General features: G+C 40.3%; 2 protein-coding genes and 1 long non-coding RNA gene across 5 annotated transcripts in view; 1 reads left to right on the top strand and 2 right to left on the bottom strand.

Annotated features, from left to right (window-relative positions):
• si:dkey-13n15.2 (protein transport protein Sec24C) overlaps positions 1-10,527 on the bottom strand; it is a 64,906-nt gene extending 54,379 nt beyond the window's left edge. Inside the window, exons 1-3 of the mRNA XM_034170825.1 lie at positions 10,520-10,527; positions 6,123-6,126; positions 2,992-3,103 (exon numbers count right to left, since the gene is read on the bottom strand). Of these exons, the coding sequence (XP_034026716.1) occupies positions 2,992-3,094 (103 nt within the window). The 5' untranslated portion in view covers positions 3,095-3,103; positions 6,123-6,126; positions 10,520-10,527. The remainder of the gene's footprint in view (positions 1-2,991; positions 3,104-6,122; positions 6,127-10,519) is intronic.
• On the top strand, positions 8,384-8,706 carry LOC117510927. Its single transcript, XR_004560845.1, has 2 exons — positions 8,384-8,495; positions 8,541-8,706. It is a non-coding gene; the product is annotated as an uncharacterized LOC117510927 (long non-coding RNA).
• Positions 10,528-18,042: 7,515 nt separating the features above from the next.
• The window catches only part of si:dkey-174n20.1 (uncharacterized protein LOC796174 homolog), a 114,765-nt gene continuing 112,152 nt past the window's right edge, over positions 18,043-20,655 (bottom strand). Inside the window, exon 4 of one of the 3 annotated variants that reach the window (XM_034170850.1) lies at positions 18,043-18,751. In XM_034170850.1, the coding sequence (XP_034026741.1) occupies positions 18,492-18,751 (260 nt within the window). In that variant the 3' untranslated portion in view covers positions 18,043-18,491. The remainder of the gene's footprint in view (positions 18,752-20,655) is intronic. The other 2 variants (XM_034170851.1, XM_034170852.1) reach the window with 2 other exon arrangements.

Genomic DNA, 20,655 nt, shown 5'->3' on the forward strand with positions numbered 1-20,655 from the left:
ATGGCATTAAATTAGTTGTACATGCCGATGACTGCTGGCAATCTCAACTAATATTTGAGAGCATTATTTAGGATGGCATCCTTTATTGACCGACAAAGTTTGATCTGGATCTGATCTGGATTGTGGATTTTGTGGACATTTGAGTTTAATACTGAAAAGCCCATTTGGTGTACATTTTGCATTATATCTCAAACAAAAGTGCCTCAATCACTCTCATTTTTCTGTTATGGATTTGGACCATTCTAACAGTTACAAAGTTTTACAACACTGACGAAACAGAGAACAGGAATTCAAAAACATCTGCTGCATCAGCTTCAGGCATCCCGTTGTCCACAGACACCACTCCTGCACATTTCCCTCTGCACCTCAGACAGAGAGAAAAAGAGCAGAATCAGTTGGCCGGAAAAACCACACCTGGCCTAGACCCGTTCTGTTACTAATAAAATTTATTTAAAAAGGATAGGAAGGGGAGGTGATGGTCTAGTGGTTAAAGTGTTGGGCTTGAGAGCAGAGGATCCTCGGTTCAAATCCCAGCCTGACCAGAAAATCACTAAGGGCCCTTGGGCAAGGTTCTTAATCCCCTAGTTGCTCCCGGTGTGTGGTGAGTACCTTGTATGGCAGCACCCTCACATCGGGGTGAATGTGAGGCATTCATGTGTAAAGCGCTTTGAGCATCTGATGAAGATGGAAAAGCGCTATATAAATGCTGTCCATTTACCATTTAAGCATAGTGCCAGCATGCTAGCCATACGAAAGGGAGAATAAATGCATCTTAAGTCTGGACTTGAATGTCTCTATAGAACCAGACCTTTTTTCTCCATTGGGAGATAATTCCACAAAACAGGTGGACAATAAGAGAAGGCTCTGTAGCCCGCAGACTTTTTATACACCCTAGGGACACAAACTAGTCATGCTGGTATGTAGGGTTTAATTAGGTCAGCTAAGTAGGGAGGTGCTAGTCCATGAATAATTTTATAGGTTAATAGCAGAACCTTAAAATCCGACCTCACAGGGACAGGAAGCCAGTGAAGCTATGCGAAAAATGCGTGTAATATCAAACTTTCTGCTTCCTGTCAAGAGTCTGGCAGCAGCATTTTGAACCAGTTGGAGAGCCCTAATGCTGGACTGCGGTAAACCAGAAAATAGAACATTGCAGTAGTCCAATCTAGAAGAAACAAATGCATGAATCATGGTCTCAGCATGAGCCATAGACAGGATGGGATAAATCTTCGCTATATTCTGCAGGTGGAAGAAAGCAGTCCTCGTAATATCTCTAATGTGTAGGTCAAAGTAAAAAATTGCTGAACATCCAGCTTTTCACTGATGCAAGGCAATCCTCTAAGGATTTTATGTGGATGAGATTGCTAGCAGTCATCGGCATGTACAACTAAGTATCATCAGTATAGCAAAGAAAGGTAATCCCAAAACACTGCAATATGTGCCCAAGAGGGCTATAAAAAAGGAGAAAAGCAGGGGGCCTAAGATGGACCCCTATGGAACCCCATATTACATGTCACCAAGGTTAGAAGTAGTATTATTGTACAAAACACAGTAAGAATGACTGGTCAACCATGCAAGGACATTCCCAGTAATCCTAAAATGATTCTCCAGCCTATCAAGTAGAATATGGTGATCCACCATATCAAACGCAGCGCTAAGACCTAACAGCACCAGAACTGTAGTGGTGTCTGAATCCATTGTAAGCAGAAGATCATTCACCACTTTAGTGAGAGCCGTCTCTGTGGAATGATATTTCCTAAAAGCAGATTGCAGTGGCTCAAAGAGATTATTCTCATTAAGGTGGTCCATGAGCTGCTGTGAAACCACTTTTTCCAAAATTTTAGAACAAAATGATAGATTTGATATCGGCCTTCAGTTTTTCAGTACACTAGGGCAGCTGTGGGCAACAAGGGCCAAGACAGTGCAGGTTTTCCTTGCAACCAATCACCTCAGCAGGTGGGTTTGCTGATGAGCGTCTCCCCTGAACATAAACACCCGATCATCAATGAAATTACCTGCTGAGGCGATTGGTAGAAAGGGAAACCTGCAGTGTCTTGACCCTTCATGGCACAGGATTGCCCGCCCCTGCACTAGGGTCAAGGTTACATTTCTTAAGTAATGGTTTAATCACTACAAATTTGAAACATTGCCTAAAGTCATATTCTAGTCACTGAAAGAAATTTGGAGTAAGAAAGACGGTGAGAGCAGAATTAATATATTTGTCAAATTTCCCTCAACTATACACATGACTTGTCAATATACAAAAGAAAGTAATAGCATTAGGAAAATGTTCTAGAAACATTTCTGATAATATCCTAAATATAACCAATATATAACATTACCAAAATGTTGTGTGTTAGCTGGGGTACTTGCTCAGGGGAGGGGTCAAGTTAAACCTTATACAGAAGAAGCACCTTTAAGTGACTGATATTGTGATTGTCATTTACAAAACATTCAACTCAATCCTTTGCCTTTACTTTTATGTGTACCATAAAGACAATATTTCTATCAATGTTGTTGCTTTTTGGTAGAACACTTGGTTGATCAGAAATGAAGGTAAATTAGATTTTGAATATTGATAAATATAGACCGACAGACAGCATTACAGCATAGTTACCTGGACGCACAACACTTCATGCACATGGTGGGAGCAACGGTTGTTAAATTTAGTCCTTATGAAGGCAAAGTTGGCAGAACAATGCCATCGCCCACGTGGCTCTGTGGGTCAGGCCCTTGTCTCGCAGCTGTATCATTACGAGTCACATGGTCCTTGCGGGTCCTCGGGAGGCGGTCCGCATACGGGGCTTGGACCGTGTGTGTACCTGCTGGTAGGTCTAGTTGAATAGTTTTATTGTTGTTTAGATGGTTTTTGATTGGTGGAGCAGAGGCTGGGGCTCTGTGTGTAATGCTTTGACTTTTTTTTGAGTGGGGACAACCTACAAACATGCCCCAGTATGTCCAACACATCCAGACAGCCATGGGTGTATTTACCTGAGTCCTCTATGACACAGGAAGTAGTTGCCAGTGGTGGAAGGTGGGAAAAAAGCTCTGAGATGAAGACTTTGCCCTCCCACTCTTTCCTGTCTTCTGCCATCACTTTCACCTGGGACACACAGACAACATAAAAGGACAGAGGTTTAAGCTTCTCTAGAAGAACATTGGGTACTTTTTGAAATTCAGAAATTGTTTGCATGATATGGGAGCATCTTGGGGGAGGGGGGCACTGGAAATGCATCAGTGTTAGTGTAAAACTGGGGAATGTACCACTTCATTGACTGATCCAGCATCAATATATCTGTTCTTTAAGGCTTCTTTGAAATGTGGATTGTGATTCCATCACCTTTGCCCTGTGGAAGTTGTCGGTGATGTCACTGGCAGTTGCTTTGGGGTTTTACTCTGAAAATCTCACAGCTTCCTCAGAAAAGCAGGAGACTATCTGAAAGAAGCTAATCGGTGTGACCTTGCTGGTTTACTTGTACCCCTCTAGGCTTGTTGCCATGACTGCTGTTCCTCGTGCACCTGCACTGCGCCTGACCATAACTCATTTTAACTAACATGCCTACGGGCACACAGTAAGTGCAAACGCACCTGTTACTTACACAACAGGGGTGCTGGGTGTGAAAATGACAACTGCATCAGGTGAAAAGGAGCAATGACACTTGTGCTGTCCTGCGCGCTGTTTTGTGTCGGGAATCAGATCAAACCCAAAATTTTGCTTAGAGCCTTTCTACATGTACAGTAACAGACGTGTGAGACTTTGAGGATGTTCAACATGAAATCACAACATTTAAAATATTAAAAAGAAATAGATTTTTTCATAGTACATGACTTCTTTTTGCCAAAAAACAAAAATATTGTACTCAATAACTCAAAACAAACGTGTCATAAATAGAAATAGTATGTCTGAAACAAAAAGGCCTGGTTACAATGATCTACAGCCAAACTGCTCCCAAAATAAATATAGTCAAACTTTAGTAACTTTGGGCATCTGAGAATGAAAATAATGTTTGAAATCTGTTGATTGGCTCCAGTTTTCAAGATGAGTTACTGCCATGCTACTAACTTGGCTTCGCCTCGTTGAATGGAACATTAAAGCTTTCACCAAATTAAATTTTCATTCCACTGAAATAATGTAAAAACGGTCATTATTTGTTTTATGGAATGGCTAAAATAGATCCTTGCCATTTGATATTTTATTATTTTATAAACAACAGAAAAGGGACTTACATTTTGTTGTTTGTCATTGGTGCTTAAAAGTCCAACGCAAACTTTAAATAGGAGTCCAAAATCGCTTTCAGCAGTCAACTTTAAATAATTCTGACAATGTAGTCCGTGATGCCGTGCGCTGACTTTGTGTACTTCCCCCACCCCAATAAATAAATAAATAAATAAAACAACTTCAATCCAGCAAAAAAATCACGTCACAAATTAGTCCAGCTCTTCATGCCTCCAGACAACTTATCAATTATCATCAATTTTATTTATATAGCGCCAAATCACAACAAACAGTTGCCCCAAGGCGCTTTATATTGTAAGGCAAGGCCATACAATAATTACGTAAAAACCCCAACGGTCAAAACGACCCCCTGTGAGCAAGCACTTGGCGACAGTGGGAAGGAAAAACTCCCTTTTAACAGGAAGAAACCTCCAGCAGAACCAGGCTCAGGGAGGGGCAGTCTTCTGCTGGGACTGGTTGGGGCTGAGGGAGAGAACCAAGAAAAAGACATGCTGTGGAGGGGAGCAGAGATCAATCACTAATGCAGAGTGGTTCATACAGAGCAAAAAGAGAAAGAAACACTCAGTGCATCATGGGAACCCCCCAGCAGTCTAAGTCTATAGCAGCATAACTAAGGGATGGTTCAGGGTCACCTGATCCAGCCCTAACTATAAGCTTTAGCAAAAAGGAAAGTTTTAAGCCTAATCTTAAAAGTAGAGAGGGTGTCTGTCTCCCTGATCCGAATTGGGAGCTGGTTCCACAGGAGAGGAGCCTGAAAGCTGAAGGCTCTGCCTCCCATTCTACTCTTACAAACCCTAGGAACTACAAGTAAGCCTGCAGTCTGAGAGCGAAGCGCTCTATTGGGGTGATATGGTACTATGAGGTCCCTAAGATAAGATGGGACCTGATTATTCAAAACCTTATAAGTAAGAAGAAGAATTTTAAAATTCTATTCTAGAATTACAGGAAGCCAATGAAGAGAGGCCAATATGGGTGAGATATGCTCTCTCCTTCTAGTCCCCGTTAGTACTCTAGCTGCAGCATTTTGAATTAACTGAAGGCTTTTCAGGGAACTTTTAGGACAACCTGATAATAATGAATTACAATAGTCCAGCCTAGAGGAAATAAATGCATGAATTAGTTTTTCAGCATCACTCTGAGACAAGACCTTTCTAATTTTAGAGATATAGGCGTAAATGCAAAAAAGAAGTCTTACATATTTGTTTAATATGCACTTTGAATGACATATCCTGATCAAAAATGACTCCAAGATTTCTCACAGTATTACTAGAGGTCAGGGTAATGCCATCCAGAGTAAGGATCTGGTTAGACACCATGTTTCTAAGATTTGTGGGGCCAAGTACAATAACTTCAGTTTTATCTGAGTTTAAAAGCAGGAAATTAGAGGTCATCCATGTCTTTATGTCTGTAAGACAATCCTGCAGTTTAGCTAATTGGTGTGTGTCCTCTGGCCTCATGGATAGATAAAGATGGGTATCATCTGCGTAACAATGAAAATTTAAGCAATGCCGTCTAATAATACTGCCTAAGGGAAGCATGTATAAAGTGAATAAAATTGGTCCTAGAACAGAACCTTGTGGAACTCCATAATTAACCTTAGTCTGTGAAGAAGATTCCCCATTTACATGAACAAATTGTAATCTATTAGATAAATACTTATGGCGTAGTGGATTTGTTTGTGTGTGTTAGAAGAATTAGCACCGTCAACTAACTCCTTCAAATTGTCGTCCATCAGCAAAATAAAACTGCCATATTTGTTTTTACTCTGATTACACAGTAACAGCCCAAAAACAAATGTATATGCATCAACTCCTGGCTCCACAGCTACCTGCACAATGTCACTTTGGAACTCTCCAGCTCTCTGCCGCAGAGCACGTAGCTCTGCAACACTCCAGTTAAATTCTGTCATGTTCTGTGGGATTCCGCTCTCAGACCTTTCTGCTAGTGACTGTGCATGACTAAGAACTGACTCCAAGAAGTATTTCCAATAACTGTTTTCTAAAAACTGTATGAACTCTGATACTGAACTACTAAGAACTCTCCAAGTCATTTCTAAAGTCAAGTCCCCTAAAGTTCCCTAAAAAGCCTTCAGTTGGTTCAGAATGCTGCAGCTAGAGTACTGACGGGACTAGCAGGAGAGAGCATATCTCACCCGTGTTGGCCTCTCTTCATTGGCTTCCTGTTAATTCTAGAATAGAATTTAAAATTCTTCTTCTTACTTATAAGGTTTTGAATAATCAGGTCCCATCTTATCTTAGGGACCTCGTAGTACCATATTACCCCATTAGAGCGCTTCGCTCTCAGACTGCGGGCTTACTTGTAGTTCCTAGGGTTTGTAAGAGTAGAATGGGAGGCAGAGCCTTCAGCTTTCAGGCTCCTCTCCTGTGGAACCAGCTCCCAATTCAGATCAGGGAGACAGATACCCTCTCTACTTTTAAGATTAGGCTTAAAACTTTCCTTTTCGCTAAGGCTTATAGTTAGGGCTGGATCGGGTGACCCTGGACCATCCCTTGGTTATGTTGCTTTAGACGTAGACTGTGGGGGGGGTTCCCATGATGCACTGTTTCTTTCTCTTTTTGCTCCGTATGCATCACTCTGCATTTAATCATTAGTGATCGATCTCTGCCCCCCTTCTCGGCATGTCTTTTTCCTGGTTCTTTCCCTCAGCCCCAACCAGTCTCAGCAGAAGACTGCCCCTCCCTGAGCCTGGTTCTGCTGGAGGTTTCTTCCTGTTAAAAGGGAGTTTTTCCTTCCCACTGTGGCCAAGTGCTTGCTCATAGGGGGTCGTTTTGACCGTTGGGGTTTTTCATAATTATTGTATGGCCTTGCCTTACAATATGGAGTGCCTTGGGGCAACTGTTTGTTGTGATTTGGCGCTATATAAGAAAAAAGTTGATTGAAGTTGATTGAAGTCCTGCTTAATTGTAACTGCGTCACAAGGCGCGCAGCATTTGACCTCTGACGATAATTCATGAACTGTGAATGATTCCTGAACAGCAAACATTATTTCCAGAACTGTGAACATTCCTGTTTTAAGCCTTCAATGAACTGTCTGTTGTTAAAGGCCTCAGTGTTACAAGTGCAATCACTCACCATCTCTCTCCTCTGTTCTCTTAGTTCCTGTTCTCGGTTCTGTGCGTCCCACCTGGCCCCGGCTCCAGAATCCATAAACTCCAGGATTTCAGTTCCCTTTCAAGGCTGGCTCGGGAACCTGCAGCTTCCTATGTTCCAACACTATGAGCAGGATGACTCTCCACTCTGCAGGCACCCCCAGTGCAGCATTATTATTTTCCTTTTTGTAAATAAATATCTTTTTGTTCACAACCAGCTCTGTTTCCTTGCTCCCAGCATTTGGGGCCATAGCTTGTACCGGTCCCGTCCGGACCTCTAACCATAACAAATGGATGTGTTTTGTTTTGAGACATCAGTCATTATGACCACTGGGCTGCATATGGTAGCGTAACTGCAATAATATTTTATGGGAAGGTGATGGTCAAGATGTTAACGCGGTGGGGTTGTGACCACTAACAGTCCTTGGGCAAAGTCATTAACCCCCAAGTTGTTCCCAGTGTATTGTTGAGTGCTTTGCATATAATCTTAATATGTAGTTTAAAAATAACAAACTTACAAATATGTAAAATTACCTGTAATCTGCAAAATTAACAGAATATACAAGTTAAAGAACTGAAATATGCCCAAGTTGTATTCACAATGTTAGTCCATCAAAATTAATGAGCTTTCATGTTGTTACATTACTTTCCTCACCTGTGGAAGCATTTTATCCTCCTGTGCTGGCTCATTGTAATGACCATCACCAAATGTATCAGGATCAAAGTTATTTACATCTCCTAAGGAACAGAAGGAGCAGTTAAAACAAGAGCACCGCAACAGGAGGACGTCCAGACTAAAATGCTGACCAGCATGCTTTCAATCAGAGACCACCAGTTTCTACTGGATGATGTGAATGGAAGACGACTCAACATGTTTAAAGTAATTTCTGCAATTGAAGTGCAAGTTTGCACACTTGAATCAAACATTTACATTGTTACTGAGTATTTTTTAATCATGTATTCTTGTGTGCACAGATTCCAAACAGGCATACCGTCACAGCGCGGTGAAGGTAACCAACGAGGCTCCTGTTGGACTGCAGTGATAAAAGACATGTAGATGCCTTCCTGTGCGCGTCCAGCAGGGTGCATGCTGTCCGTCTGCACGTTAAGTTGCGGTGCCATCTGTGGCTGTTGGATTAAACCTTCAGGTCCACTCAGACAACTATACTGTGTGTATGGAAACTGAACGGGAGTAGACACTTCTTGGTATGGGCTGTAGAGGGCGCTGCAAAGTGGCATTTGCTGGGGCCAGTAAGATTGTGGTACTTTATTCACAAGAGAAAGTGAATGTTGATGTTCATTGTTCGTTTGGTTGCTAGCACATGTTTTCGACGAGTCGCTGCTAATGTGAGATGCACCGTGCGCTGTGGAATGATGATTGTTGTTGGTGGATGATGACGTGCTGTGGTCCCTCTGAGAGCCGCTGGTGGATGACAGCTGTTGAAAAGATGAGGCCAGGCTGAGATGCTGTAGGCTGGGGAAAAGGGAGCCGTGATGTGAAGATGTGAAAGAGCTGTCATGACCTGAGAGTGACTGACAGGACATCTGGGTCTGGTTTACTGAGGATGCCTCCATCATCCAGGACCATAACCATCCCTGATAGAAGCTGCTGTACTGGAGGCACAAGCAACAAATGTGTAGATTAGATTAGACTGAACCTTATTAATCCCTTGGAAAGACTCCCTCAGGAAAATTGAGATTCCAGCAGCATTGTATTGTAGCACACAGGGTAAGAAGCACACAAAGTCTCACTTACTCATCTTCAACTGCTTAGTCCATTTAAGGGTTATGGGGGGGGGGGCTGGAGCCTATCTCAGCAGTCATAGAGTGTGAGGCAGGGTACACCCTGGACAGGACGCCAGTCTGTCGCAGGGCCACATACTGTGGGGAAGATAAGTATTTGACCCCCTGTCAGTTTTGCAAATTTTCCCACCTATAAAGAATGAAGAGGTCTCTAATTTTTATCGTAGATACACTTCAACTGTGAGAGACAGAATCTAAAAAATAAATAAATAAATAAATAAAAATCCAGAAAATCATTGTATGATTTTTAAATAATTAATTTGCATTTTATTGCATGAAATAAGTATTTGACCCCCCTACCAACCAGTAAGAATTCTGGCTCTCACAGACCTGTTAATTTTTCTTTAAGAAGCCCTCTTATTCTGCACTCTTTACCTGTATTAACTGCACCTGTTTGAACTTGTTACCTGTATAAAAGACACCTGTTCACACACTCAGTCAATCACACTCCAACCTGTCCACCATAGCCAAGACCAAAGAGCTGTCTAAGGACACCAGGGACAAAACTGTAGACCTGCACAAGGCTGGGATGGACTACAGGACAACAGGCAAGCAGCTTGGTAGAAGACAACTGTTATGATTATTTATTAGAAAGTGGAAGAAACACAAGATGACTGTCAATCTCCCTCGGTCTGGGATTCCATGCAAGATCTCACTTTGTGGGTTAAGGATGATTCTGAGAAAGCTCAGAACTACACAGGAGGACCTGGTCAGTGACCTGAAGAGAGCTGGGATCACAGTCACAAAGATTACATTAGTAACACATGATGCTGTCATGGTTTAAAATCCTGCAGGGCAGGAAGGTCCTCCTGCTCAAGCCAGCACATGTCCAGGCCTGTTTGAAGTTCACCAGTGACCATCTGGATGATCCAGAGGAGGCATGGGAGAAGGTCATGTGGTCAGATGAGACCAGAATAGAGCTTTTTGGAATCAACTCCACTTACCATGTTTAGAGGATTAGAACAACCCCAAGAAAACCATCCCAACCATGAAGAATAGGGGGTGGAAACATCATACTCTGGGGGTGCTCTTCTGCAAAGGGGACAGGACGGCTGCACCGTATTGAAGGGAGGATGGATGGGGTCATGTATTGCGAGATTTTGGCAAACAACCTCCTTTCCTCAGTAAGAGTATTGAAGATGGGTCATGGCTGGGTCTTCCAGCATGACAATGACCCCAAACACACAGGCAGGGCAACTAAGGAGAAGCTCCGTAAGAAGCATTTCAAGGTCCTGGAGTGGCCTGGCCAGTCTCCAGACCTGAAGTCAATAGAACATCTTTGGAGGGAGCTGAAACTCCAAACCTGAAAGATTTGGAGAAGATCTGTATAGAGGAGTGGAACAAAATCCCTGCTGCAGTGTGTGAAAACTTGGCCAAGAACTACAGGAAACATTTGACAATTGCAAACAAAGGTTTCTGTACCAATTGTTAAGCTCTGTTTTTCTAGGGGGTCAAATACTTATTTCATGCAATAAAATGCAAATTAATTATTTAAAAATCATACAATGTGATTTTATGGATTTTTTTTTATTTTTTTTTAGATTCTGTCTCTCACAGTTGAAGTGTACCTACAATAAAAATTACAGGCCTCTCCATTCTTTGTAGGTGGGAAAACCTGCAAAACTGACAGGGGTCAAATACTTATTTTCCCCACTGTATAGACAAACAAACACATTCATACCTACAGACAATTTAAAGTTTCCAATCCACTTAACCTGCGTGTCTTTGGAAGTGGGATTAAGCTGGAGCACCCGGAGGGAACACACACAAACACGGGGAGAACACACAACCTCCACACAGAAAGGGCACAGGTGGGAATCAAACCCATGACCTTCTTGCTGAGAGGCAACAGTGTTAACCACTAACCACCTTGCTGCCCAGCACACAGTATCAAAAGTAAAAATAAAAAAACAATTTGCAAAATGTAAATACAAATAGAAATACTGCCTGCTACTGGCTACTGCGGTTCCTCTCGTTCCCGTCCTGTCTTCCTGTTACTCCTTCTCCCTCCGAGTGAGGAGGGGGGAAAGAGGGTGTATTGTGATAGTTCACAGTGGGATTTGCTGTGTCATTGGAAAAAAAACAAAACAAAACAAATCCATTTAAAAATGCTGGGAACCATTTACAATTACATAACAAACTTAAAGTCATTAAACCATCAGACAAAAAAAAAAAAAAAAATTTAGTATCAGGGTGTCAGTGCTCCCGTAGTCTGCACAATCCCCATTAGCAGCACTTAACAGATTATCGCCTCGTTTCTGCTTAAAACTGCACTCCAAGTCATCAGCAACAGATATCTGAAGCTTTTGTACAGCAATCATTTCCACAGAAATTCAGCATTATTTCATCATAAAAGATGAGGGAGTGATGAGAGCACCACCGCAGCACATCTGACTGACTCTACACTTCAAGTGATCAAAGGCAATACTGTGATTATTAACCCTCTGACAAAGTAAAACATCTTAAATCACTCTAAAGTCAGTTTTAAGCAGACAAAATTGCCGCTCACAATCCAACATGACACATGCACAGTGAAGGTGTGGGGGGGGGGGGGGGGGGGGGGGGGGGGGGGGCACTGATCAAACTGTGACATCAGGTTGGCACATGCGCAGACTAGTATAGAGGTGGGCGGATCGAACCTAATATTGATTATATCGATACCAACGCTGGTATTGATATTGAATGATCCTCATGTAAAAAGATCGATGCTCAAGCTTTTTTCTCTCCTGCATGCACTGACTGCTGCGCACGCAGATTCATCAAAGTCTACTCTCTGTAAGAGCAGTGCTCTTTCTTTCTTTCTACTTTCTTTATTTAATTTTCACCTGTTTTTATTTTGTTTAAAGCCAGAAGTGTACTGAAGGGAGGAAATTCCTTATTTTTGTATTATTTTATTGTTCGACTTGAAAAACAGAATAACTTTGAAACTGTTTACAGTATTTGTTGTGGTGTGTTAATTTTGTTGTATTGTGGTTTGTCAGCCCTCTACCTCAGGAGATTTTGTTTTAAGTTGTGTTGAGTGATATGTTTTTAAACAAAAATGTTGATTGTGATAAAGTATTTTGTTGTCACATACAATGTTTGGCGAAATTCTATCCTAGGTCTTTTGGATCCTTTGGATCTACAGTAGTGTTCAGAATAATAGTAGTGCTATGTGACTAAAAAGATTAATCCAGGTTTTGAGTATATTTCTTATTGTTACATGGGAAACAAGGTACCAGTAGATTCAGTAGATTCTCACAAATCCAACAAGACCAAGCATTCATGATATGCACACTCTTAAGGCTATGAAACTGGGCTATTAGTAAAAAAAAAGTAGAAAAGTAGGAAAAGTAGGAAAGGGGGTGTTCACAATAATAGTAGCATCTGCTGTTGACGCTACAAACTCAAAACTATTATGTTCAAACTGCTTTTTTAGCAATCCTGTTAATCACTAAACTAGTATTTAGTTGTATAACCAGTTTTTCATGATTTCTTCACATCTACGAGGCATTAATTTTGTTGGTTTGGAACCAAAATTTTGCTTGTTTACTAGTGTGCTTGGGGTCATTGTCTTGTTGAAACACCCATTTCAAGGGCATGTCCTCTTCAGCATAAGGCAACATGACCTCTTCAAGTATTTTGACATATCCAGACTGATCCATGATACCTGGTATGCGATATATAGGCCCAACACCATAGTAGGACAAACATGCCCATATCATGATGCTTGCACCACCATGCTTCACTGTCTTCACTGTGAACTGTGGCTTGAATTCAGAGTTTGGGGTCGTCTCACAAACTGTCTGCAGACCTTGGACCCAAAAAGAACAATTTTACTCTCATCAGGCCACAAAATATTCCTCCATTTCTCTTTAGGCCAGTTGATGTGTTCTTTGGCAAATTGTAACCTCTTCTGCACGTCTTTTATTTAACAGAGGGACTTTGTGGGGGATTCTTGCAAATAAATTAGCTTCACACAGGTGTCTTCTAACTTTCACAGCACTTACAGGTAACTCCAGACTGTCTTTGATCATCCTGGAGCTGATCAATGGGTGAGCCTTTGGAATTCTGGTTGTTCTTCTATCCATTTTGATGGTTGTTTTCTGTTTTCTTCCACGCATCTCTGGTTTTGAAAGCATTGGAGATCATTGTAGATGAACAGCCTATAATTTTTTGCACCTGCGTATACGTTTTCCCCTCTCCAATCAACTTTTTAATCAAACTACGCTGTTCTTCTGAACAATGTCTTGAACGCCCCATTTTTCTCAGGCTATCAAAGAGAAAAGCATGTTCAACAGGTGCTGGCTTCATCCTTAAATAGGGGACACCTGATTCACACCTGTTTGTTCCACAAAATTGACGAACTCACTGACTGAATGCCACACTACTATTATTGTGAACACCCCCTTTTCTACTTTTTTTTTAAAAACTAATAGCCCAATTACATAGCCTTAAGAGTGTGCATATCACGAATGCTTGGTCTTGTTGGATTTGTGAGAATCTACTGGTATCTTGTTTCCCATGTAACAATAAGAAATATACTCAAAACCTGGATTAATCTTTTTAGTCACATAGCACTATTATTCTGAACACTACTGTATGAATCTTAAATATAAAAAAGTATCGGTATCGATATCGGCAATACTGGGCCTGTATTTACTTGGTATCGGATCAATACCAAATTCCCAGTATCACCCACCTCTAGTATGGGGATTGACTAGGGGAGTGCTGAGTCCATGACACCGGAAAACAACAACAAAAACAAGTGAGCCTGCAAGTTGTTGACGAGTGAGGGAAGCCAACAAGACAACAGTTTTCTGCTGCTTTCTGGAGAAACTGTGCACAGGGCAACTTCCTGCTGTCTGTTACGTCACCAGCTCCACAGCTTCATGGCAGAGTAGCACACAAAGATTTCATACAAGAAAACAGAACAAATCTAGGCTTGAACATCCCATGTGTCTGGCAAAATGAAATTTCACATCTTTTTTGGAATCTCTTTGTGCCACTCCTCCATGAAGGTGTATAACTGGAGATGCATTACAAAATCACAGCCACAGAAGCCAAGAACGCCTTCAAAGTTGTTGTGCATGTCTGGTGGCTTTCCTCACCAGTCTTATGGCAGTTTGGTTTTTTCTCCAGAACTGCCTACTCTTTAGTGATTGATGTATATTAAACAGAAGATACATTAAATAACTTGGAAATGCTCACATACTGACTTATCTAAAGAAAACTGGTTACAAAAATGATTATTTTACTGTAAATTCACCCAGCATATTTTCGATCTGGATATTTTACTGTGTAACAATCACCGTTTTGTTATTGTAAGTAACTTTAAAAAACAACATACTGATGGTACAAAAATGATCCGTTTGTATTTATTCTTGGAAGATACTGTACCTAAAAGACAGGTGTGTCAATAATTTTGACCAGAACTGTACATATCACAGCATCAAACGCAGACGTTTGTGTTCAGTTTGAAGCAGATGAGACGTGAAACAAACACAAACGTCTCATCTGCTGATATTTCAGTCAAAACCTTTTCGTGCTTACCTTTAACATCAATGTAGCCCGCTGGCCGTAAGGAGGACTCGTGCTTGTCAAAATACGCATTTAAATTTGGACCTACTTGACATTTACGTCATTTGGCAAACACGGTGATGCATTTTTATTTTCAGGTCATCGCGTGAATACCCCGTCAAGTTACCTACAGTCACAAATTACTTCCGCGTGGTATCCATGTCTTTCAAAATAAAGCTTAATTTAAAAAATAACGAAAGCCAATAAAAATACTCTGTGACAAACAAATAAACAAGCAGATGAAATTTATATATCCACGAATTTTATTTTATGACACTGATCGTAATTTTTATTATTTGAATCCACAATGTCATCAGGGTAAATAAAAACAGTTCAAACAGGACACAATACTTTCTTCTCAATTATTGTTTTTATGTTTGGGTTACAGTGCAAGTGAGGTGTAGCCAAAATACAAATAATGTGGAAATAATTGGGAAACATATGAATTCAAAATGACCCAAGGCCTTACCACAACAAGACTGTTTGAACTAAAATCTGTTAACTAACCTTTTTCCCCCTCTCCTAATTAACAAAATTCTAATTCAAAAACTGTTCTGTCAGATTACCTTTATGTACAATTTCAAATTTCTGAAAAAGACAGCAAACACTTTGTTACTGCACCGTAGTAAAAATCTGATTTTTAAAAATCCATCAGCTCCACAGCAAACACGTGCAGCCTATAATTGGCATTGTGAAGAATAATTTGCAGTAATTTCAAGGGATAGTGCAGCGAATAATTGAAAAAAAAAAAAATGCTTCAAATGGTGATGCAAGCACCAAATTTGGCACACATACTCCTTAGACATTACTCTTTTAAAAATGCCGGGTACCCACGTGAACTTTCAATAGGCAGCCAAGAAGGGGTCAATTGAAATATTACATTTAAAAACGCTCCAATCATATTGAAAGGTATTCCATATTATTTGTCTGATCATAAAGATTCCAAAAAGGTATAGTTTGGACTATCTGTGAATGAATGGTCTGGAGTTATGAGGTAAAAACAGCAAGAACACTGAGAAAGGTCAATTTCAGTTTGTACAGGGGTCAAAAGTTAAAGTTGCTCCAATTTTGGTAAAAAGTGGTGCAAATTACTGGTTGAGCTAATAGGATTAATAAATGGAATAGTTTTGACTGTGTTGCGTGCTTGGTTTGCAAAGTAAAGGTTAAACAATATCAGCATCCATTGGATTCTATGACATGTGACATATGCTACCCTGTAACATAACTAAGCAAGATACATGATGCAAACTCTTCCTTTTTAAAACCGTATTCACCCAACTAATAATTTGCATCACTTTTTACCAAAATTGGAGCAACTTTAACTTTTGACCCCTGTACAAATTGAAATTGACCTTTGTCACTGTTCTTGCTGTTTTTACCCCATAACTCCGGAACATTCATTCACAGATAGTCCAAACTATACATTTTGGAATCTTTATGATCAGACAAATAATATGGAATACCTTTCAATATGATTGGAGGATTTTTAAATTTTGACCCCTGTGTAATACTTCAATTGACCCCTTCTTGGCTGCCTATTGAAAGTTCACGTGGGTACCCGGCATTTTTAAAAGAGTAATGTCTAAGGAGTATGTGTGCCAAATTTGGTGCTTGCATCACCATTTCAAGGATCCCTCAGTAAATATTCACTTATCTGCTGCACTAGGATGCAACCTGTAAAATGCAGCCAGTTATTTAACAGACCATCCCCTCCAGTTTAACACATTAACCCAGTAACAAAAAACATAATAATATTGTATGTAACATATCAAATTTAAAAAGCATATAATGAATATAAACTGATTGGATGCTTGGAAAAAAAGTTTCACTTGTGTAAAATGCTATACATGTCTGTCACCTGCTGGACATGATCAGGATTGTTGTAGGGAACATCATCACATGCATGACGAAAAATAGGAGCAGGTGTCTTTGCAGTTCCATGTAGCTTGAAATGAGTTTCTTCATCAGTTTAATTCAGAAGGGCTGCTCTGATGGCCAACAAGACCACCACTACTTGTTAAAAAGGTAAATAGACAAATGTTTCATTTATTTGCACTATGTTGGTTTCTTTTTCCTGCGTCTTATTATATTTATTTGCAATCAGGATGTAAGAATGTCAGAGAAGACATCAAAGGAATCACTCCTTCCCCCACTCCAAACTAAAAATAAAGAAGGAAAAGAAAAAGAAAAGATGATGGAATGAAAAAATAACACTTGCACACAGCGAATGTCAAAAGGTGTTTGTGGGGGAGTGCAGGAGGTTGAGAAAATTTGGAATTTGTGCCTGTTAACAGCTTCTAGTGACTTTACAGAACAAAAATAAGTGACATGCTTCATTTATGAATTACAATAATATTGCATTGTTATTATTAACAAGAATCTGGGGCTGTAACCTTTACTGTTTTATTTTTAACATGTTTTTAAAATCCCTCAATAGCCCATCAAAATGTTCTTAATCCGCCCCTGGGAACCTGCAGAGCATGAATTAAATATTTTAAACATATTTCTGGACAGTTTGAACATTAAACATTTAAATAGGATCTAAACTAAAACATGAGATTGATTAATGACTTTAATCCACTCAGACAGGACTCAAATAAACTGCATCTTGAAAGTATTCACAGCGCTTGACTTTTTCCACATTTTGTGCCTTATTCCAAAATGGAGTAAATTAATTTTTCCGCTCACAATTCTACTCACAACACCCCATAATGACATGGTTTTTGTTGGGTTTTTTTTACATTTTTGAAAATTTATTAAAAATAAACAACTAAGAAATCACATGTACATAATTATTCACACCCTTTGCTCAATATTTTGTTGATGCACCTTTACAAGCAATTACAGCCTCAGGTCTTCTTGAATCTGATGGTACAAGCTTGGTGCACCTGTCTTTGGGTAGTTTTGCCCATTCCTCTTTGTAGCACTTCTCAAGCTCCATTAGGTTGGATGGGGAGTGTCGCTGTAGAGCCATTTTCAGATCTCTCCAGAGACGTCAACTGTGGGACCATATATGTAGACAGGTGTGTGTCTTTCCAAATCATATCATCCAATCAACTGAATTTACTCCAGGTGGACTCCAAATAAGCTGTAGAAACATCTCAAGGGTGATCAGTGGAAACAGGATGCACCTGATGACAAAGGCTGTGAATACCTATGCACATGTGATTTTGATTGTGATCCTTTTATTATTTTATTTTTAATAAATTTGCAAAAATCTGAAAAGAAAAAAAGAAAAAACAAACCTTTTTTCACGTTGTCATTATGGAGTTATTGTGTGTAGAACTTGAGTTAAAAAAAAAAAGAATTCCATCCATTTTGGAATAAGGCTGTAACATAATAAAATGTGGAAAAAGTGAAGCGCTGTGAATTCTTTCCTAATGCACCGTGAAACTGGCATTACTGTTGTTAATGAAGAATTGTGGAAAACGCCTGAAATACTTACAAACACGCTGAACACAGTCTGTCTTCTTAAGTTTCTAGTGCATCAAAAATTCTCAGTGTAATGACTGACCATTCATAAACTGTAGGTTTGGGATAATCTATCGCTGATAATTGGATCATATGGTTTTAAATCATTCTGATAATCACTAGTTTTTCCTGTTTAGTTGCATTCCAAGTGCTACAGGAAGGCCAAAATAATAACTTCATTTTTGTACCTGACTTGCGTTCATGCTGAGGAAGGGTTCCTGCCACAATTTCAGTGTATTAAATACTGTAAGAAATATATGGGTGCTGTCCTCTTTCCATTCAAAAACAGAGTCCCCGACTGTTCTGTGCCATTAGGCCAGCTGTACCAGTCTCTCACTGGCTTCCCACAGCTTCTTGGCTACACCGGGGTCTCTTGCAAAAGGACGCAGAGCAGCAGGTCGACAGTCGACAAAGTAACCCCCGTTGTGTTTGGCGGCTTCATCAGACACAGCACAGTAGACAACACACTGAGCCCCCATCTCACATGGAACAAAAAACATCCACATGATCACCTGCATCAGCATCCGGAACAGCAGGGAGTAGTGACATGTCCAACCGCTTTGCACAAAACCTGCAGCAGCATCAGAACAGATGATGGGACACAGGATTGTCAAGAACAGACATCAAACATCATTAAAACTAATAGGATTGGATTTCTATTGTGTGTTTCCATTTAACATGTGCTCGAAGTGCTTTACAATGATGGCTCACATTGACTTCCTTAACTAAGATACCCATTTTTACAGCTGGGTGAATTGAAACAATGCAAACTAAGGGTCTGATTTATATACTGTGTCCAAACCTTACCTATCTGCATGTTCCCTTCCAGAATTTTGCACAGCCATGTGGTCAAACTCCAAATTGCATACTCATTAAGTCAAATGAAAACCTTTGGTAAATCAGGCCCCAAGTGTCTTGTCCAAGGGCAGAGACAAGGTAGTATGAGGGTAATTCTATGATAATGGAATTGCAATGACAGTACAATCTGGTCATATTTTAGCTTGCCATCAAAAATTTGCTCTGATTGTTATTCCGTTACCATCCTAAGTGACATCCCATGAGTGGGAGTCACACCTGGGTCTAGATTTTGGAAAGACATATCCTTATTAACTCAGCAACCTACTTGACGATTCAAGTGCACTGAGATAGGCAGAACAAGCTTTGGATTTGCAAATCTGCAAATTTTTAGTCACTCCATAACAAGTACTGTGCAGTGCAACTGGAAAGTATTCACAGCACTTCACTTCTTCCACATTATGTTATGCTACAGCATCATTCCAAAATAGAGTGAATTCATTTTTCCCCTCAAAATTCTTCACACAACATCCCATAAAGCAAACATGAACAAAGGTTTTTTTTTTTTTTTGCAAATGCATTAAAAAAAAAAAAAAAAAAAAAAAAAAAAACACAACTAAGAAATCACATGTGCATAAGTATTCACACCCTTTGGCAACAGTTACTGCATCAAAGCTTCATGAATAAGATGCCACAAGCTTGGTGCACCTAGTCAAGGAAATAAATCACTCAGAGTAAAGACAACAAAACCATCCAACAGCTGTGCACGCTTGTGCCATTATGTAGTGATATGTTACATTATGGGTAATGACAAAACAGCAAATAACTTTAAAAGTGAAATTTGAAGCCAGCATCCAGTTAAGTATAATAAGGAACGTGGAAATGTAGGTAGTGTCCACTCTAATGTGCATGTCCACTAGCACAAACATTCTTGGTGATCCAACCTAAACCAATGGCTGACCAAGCTTGGTGCACCTATCTTTGGGCAGTTTTGCCCATTTCTCTTTGAAGCACCTCTCAAGTTCCATCAAGCCGGATGGGGAGCGTAAGTGCACAGCCATTTTCATATCTCTCTAGAGATGTTCAATTGGATTCAGGTCTGAGCTGTGGCTGGGCCACTCAAGGACATTCACAGAGTTGTGCTGAAGCCATTCTTTTAATATCTTGGCTGTGTGTTTAGGGTCATTGTCTTGCTGAAAGATGAACCGTCGCCCCAGTCTGGAGCAGGTTTTCATCCAGGATGTCTCTGTACATTGCTGCATTCATCTTTCTCTCAATCCTGACTGGTCTCCCAGGTCCTGCTGCTGAAAAACATCTCCACAGCATGATGCTGCCACCACCATGCTTCACTGTAGGGATGGTGCCTGGTTTCCTCCAAACATGACACCTGGCATTCATGCCGAAGAGTTCAATCTTTGTCTCATCAGACCAGAGAATTTTGTCTCTCATGGTCTGAGAGTCCTTCAGGTGCCTTTTGACAAACTCCAGGTGGGCTGCCATGTGCCTTTTACTAATGAGTAGCTCCGTTTAGATGAGCGGCCAGCTCTAGGAAGTGTGTTATTATGTGCTATTATTGTGTATAGAATTTAAATTTTGGAATAAGGCTTCAATGAAACAAAATGTGGAAAAAGTGAAGCGCCGTGAATACTTTCTGGATGCACTGTAAATTCAGCTATGAAA

The sequence above is a fragment of the Thalassophryne amazonica genome, chromosome 5, assembly GCF_902500255.1.
Source record: "Thalassophryne amazonica chromosome 5, fThaAma1.1, whole genome shotgun sequence".
NCBI classification, from domain to species: domain Eukaryota; kingdom Metazoa; phylum Chordata; class Actinopteri; order Batrachoidiformes; family Batrachoididae; genus Thalassophryne; species Thalassophryne amazonica.